This window comes from Monoraphidium neglectum, assembly GCF_000611645.1.
Source record: "Monoraphidium neglectum strain SAG 48.87 unplaced genomic scaffold scaffold01937, whole genome shotgun sequence".
Taxonomy (NCBI): Eukaryota; Viridiplantae; Chlorophyta; class Chlorophyceae; order Sphaeropleales; family Selenastraceae; genus Monoraphidium; species Monoraphidium neglectum.
Genome location: NW_014011691.1, coordinates 286 through 2,381, shown reverse-complemented (window position 1 = coordinate 2,381; position 2,096 = coordinate 286). Strand labels below are relative to the sequence as shown.

The following is a 2,096-nucleotide window of genomic DNA, read 5'->3' as shown; positions in this document are numbered from 1 at the left end:
GGGTAAGGGTGGGCGGCAAGTGTTTCGAGTGCGGTGCACAGTAAGCAGCAGGGGTGAGACACTACGTGTGTGCAAGTGGGTGTACCATAGATGTCGGCACCCAGCATGACGAGCAGCAGACCGTGCAGCCCCCACACGGCAGTGTCTCAGGCATGATGGGCACCCCCTAGCGCGCTGCATTCCAGCAGTATTGCCGCACGCAGTGGGCCCACCCGCCCGCCATGCCCCTCGCCCCTCGGGCCCCAGGTGGCCTCACTTGAGGTCGTCCAGCAGCTCCGGCTCCTCGACCTCGTTGAACACCGCCTTGTGGACCCCGGTGCTCTTGAACAGGCGGTGGAAGAAGGGCACCTGCGTGACGGCGTGCGCGGCAGGGGGGGGGTGAGCCGTGCGCTCCGGTGAGGGGGGCAGGAAGGAGGCGGGTGGCCAAGATGGTGGTTGGCGAGCGGACGTCAAGAGCAGCGCGCAGGCCGGGAGACCTGCTGGGCCTGAGGTATCACAGCAGCCATTAGCAGGGCGGTTGTGAACAAAACCACCACCACCTAGTAGTGCAGCTACAGGCTCCAGACCCACACAGCCAAGACCACCAAGTGCTCGAGCCAATGTAAGGTTACACACAGACAGGAGTGCGTGCACAGGCATGTACGCGTGCACGTACATGCGCGCAACGTGCACTCACACACACACACACACACACACACACACACGCACACGCACACACACACACGCACGCACACACGCACACACGCACGCACGAACACACACACACACACACACACACACGCGCGCACACATGCATACACGCATGCGCATGCATACACACACGCACACACCAAAACACACACCTTGTTGAGTTTTGCCAGGCAGGACAGCACCGCGTCGCCCCCCAGCAGGTGGGGGTACACCACCGGCACCGTGGTGCCCACCACCAGGTGGGTCACACTGTCAGGCAGCTCCTGGGGTGGGGGGGCGGCACAAGGGGAGGCAGGACAACAGACATTCACAGCAGAGCCCACAGAGTGTGTGCTTGCCTGCCGTGGCCGACCACAACAGACCTGCCAACTCCTAGACTCCGCGTGCGGAAGCGCGGGGGTGCGGCGCCACCGCAACCCTGGCTCCACAGGTTCAATCAAATGCGCTGGGTGACCAAGCGGGACGGAGTTTTTTGAAAGTCAACCGCGGGCCCTCACGTCGACCTTGACGATCAGGTTCATGTGGGTGTCCAGGGCCAGGACCTGGGGGGCGGCAATGGGGGGAGGGGGACATGATAAGTTTGTGATGCATGGTGGTGGTGGCGGTGGTGGTGACGCTGGTGATGATGCATGGTGGTGATGGGGTGGTGGTGGGGTTGATGAACACATGTTGCATGCAGTCAACACACATGACCGCGACGGCCCCGCGGCTCCACCCCGCCGCATGTGCGTCCCGCAACCCCTCGTCGCTACCCCTATGATTCCTGTGCCCGTCGCCCCCACCTGGCTCTCTGTCCTCTGGCTGCGGCAGTCTGGCAGCGCCAGCGCCACCCTCGTGCCCAGCAGCACCACCTGGGGAGCAAAGGCGCACGAAGGGCGGCCGTCGCCACTGCGCCTCGATAAGGCGCATCACAAGCCAGGGCCTTACTTGCCAGTGGCTAGTGCACGCCCATACTGACGTTGCAACAGCGAGAAAATGCAGCCATCAGATTCAAACGGCAGGCCGGCTGTCGAACTGCGTTCCGTTGGGCTGCGAGAGTACCAAGCTTGACTGGAAAGCCCAGGTCAACCCATTGGGACAAACAGCCGCAGCGCACCTGGTTGTAGCTCCTCTTGCCAAACACGCCGTGCCAGGGGTAAAGCTCAGTGGTCGTGTGCAGCTGGAACAGCAGGAAGAAGCGCCGCGCCGCCCTGAAGATGCCCTGCGGGTTGAGGCAGCCGAGTGGCACAAGGCTTTTGGGCCGTGCGCGCTGAGCAGCGGTGTGGCGTCGACAACGGGGAGCGGTTTGTGTCGTGCAAAGGATACCAGTCGCGCTGCTGGAGGCCGTGGCGCGTCGCGAGGGGTCAGGCCTGCAAGACGCCCCAACTCACCCAGCGGGACGCCAGCTCACTGCGTTGTCCAGCTGG

At 63.6% G+C, this 2,096-nt stretch overlaps 1 protein-coding gene across 1 annotated transcript; it reads right to left on the bottom strand.

Annotated features, from left to right (window-relative positions):
* Positions 1 to 252: 252 nt before the first annotated feature.
* Positions 253 to 1,675, bottom strand: MNEG_9440 (hypothetical protein; the record flags this gene model as incomplete). Its single annotated transcript, XM_014042086.1, has 5 exons — positions 253 to 348; positions 843 to 953; positions 1,188 to 1,232; positions 1,473 to 1,541; positions 1,649 to 1,675. The coding sequence occupies 5 exons, from the start codon at positions 1,673 to 1,675 to the stop codon at positions 253 to 255; spliced, it is 348 nt and encodes a 115-aa protein (XP_013897540.1).
* Positions 1,676 to 2,096: the final 421 nt, after the last annotated feature.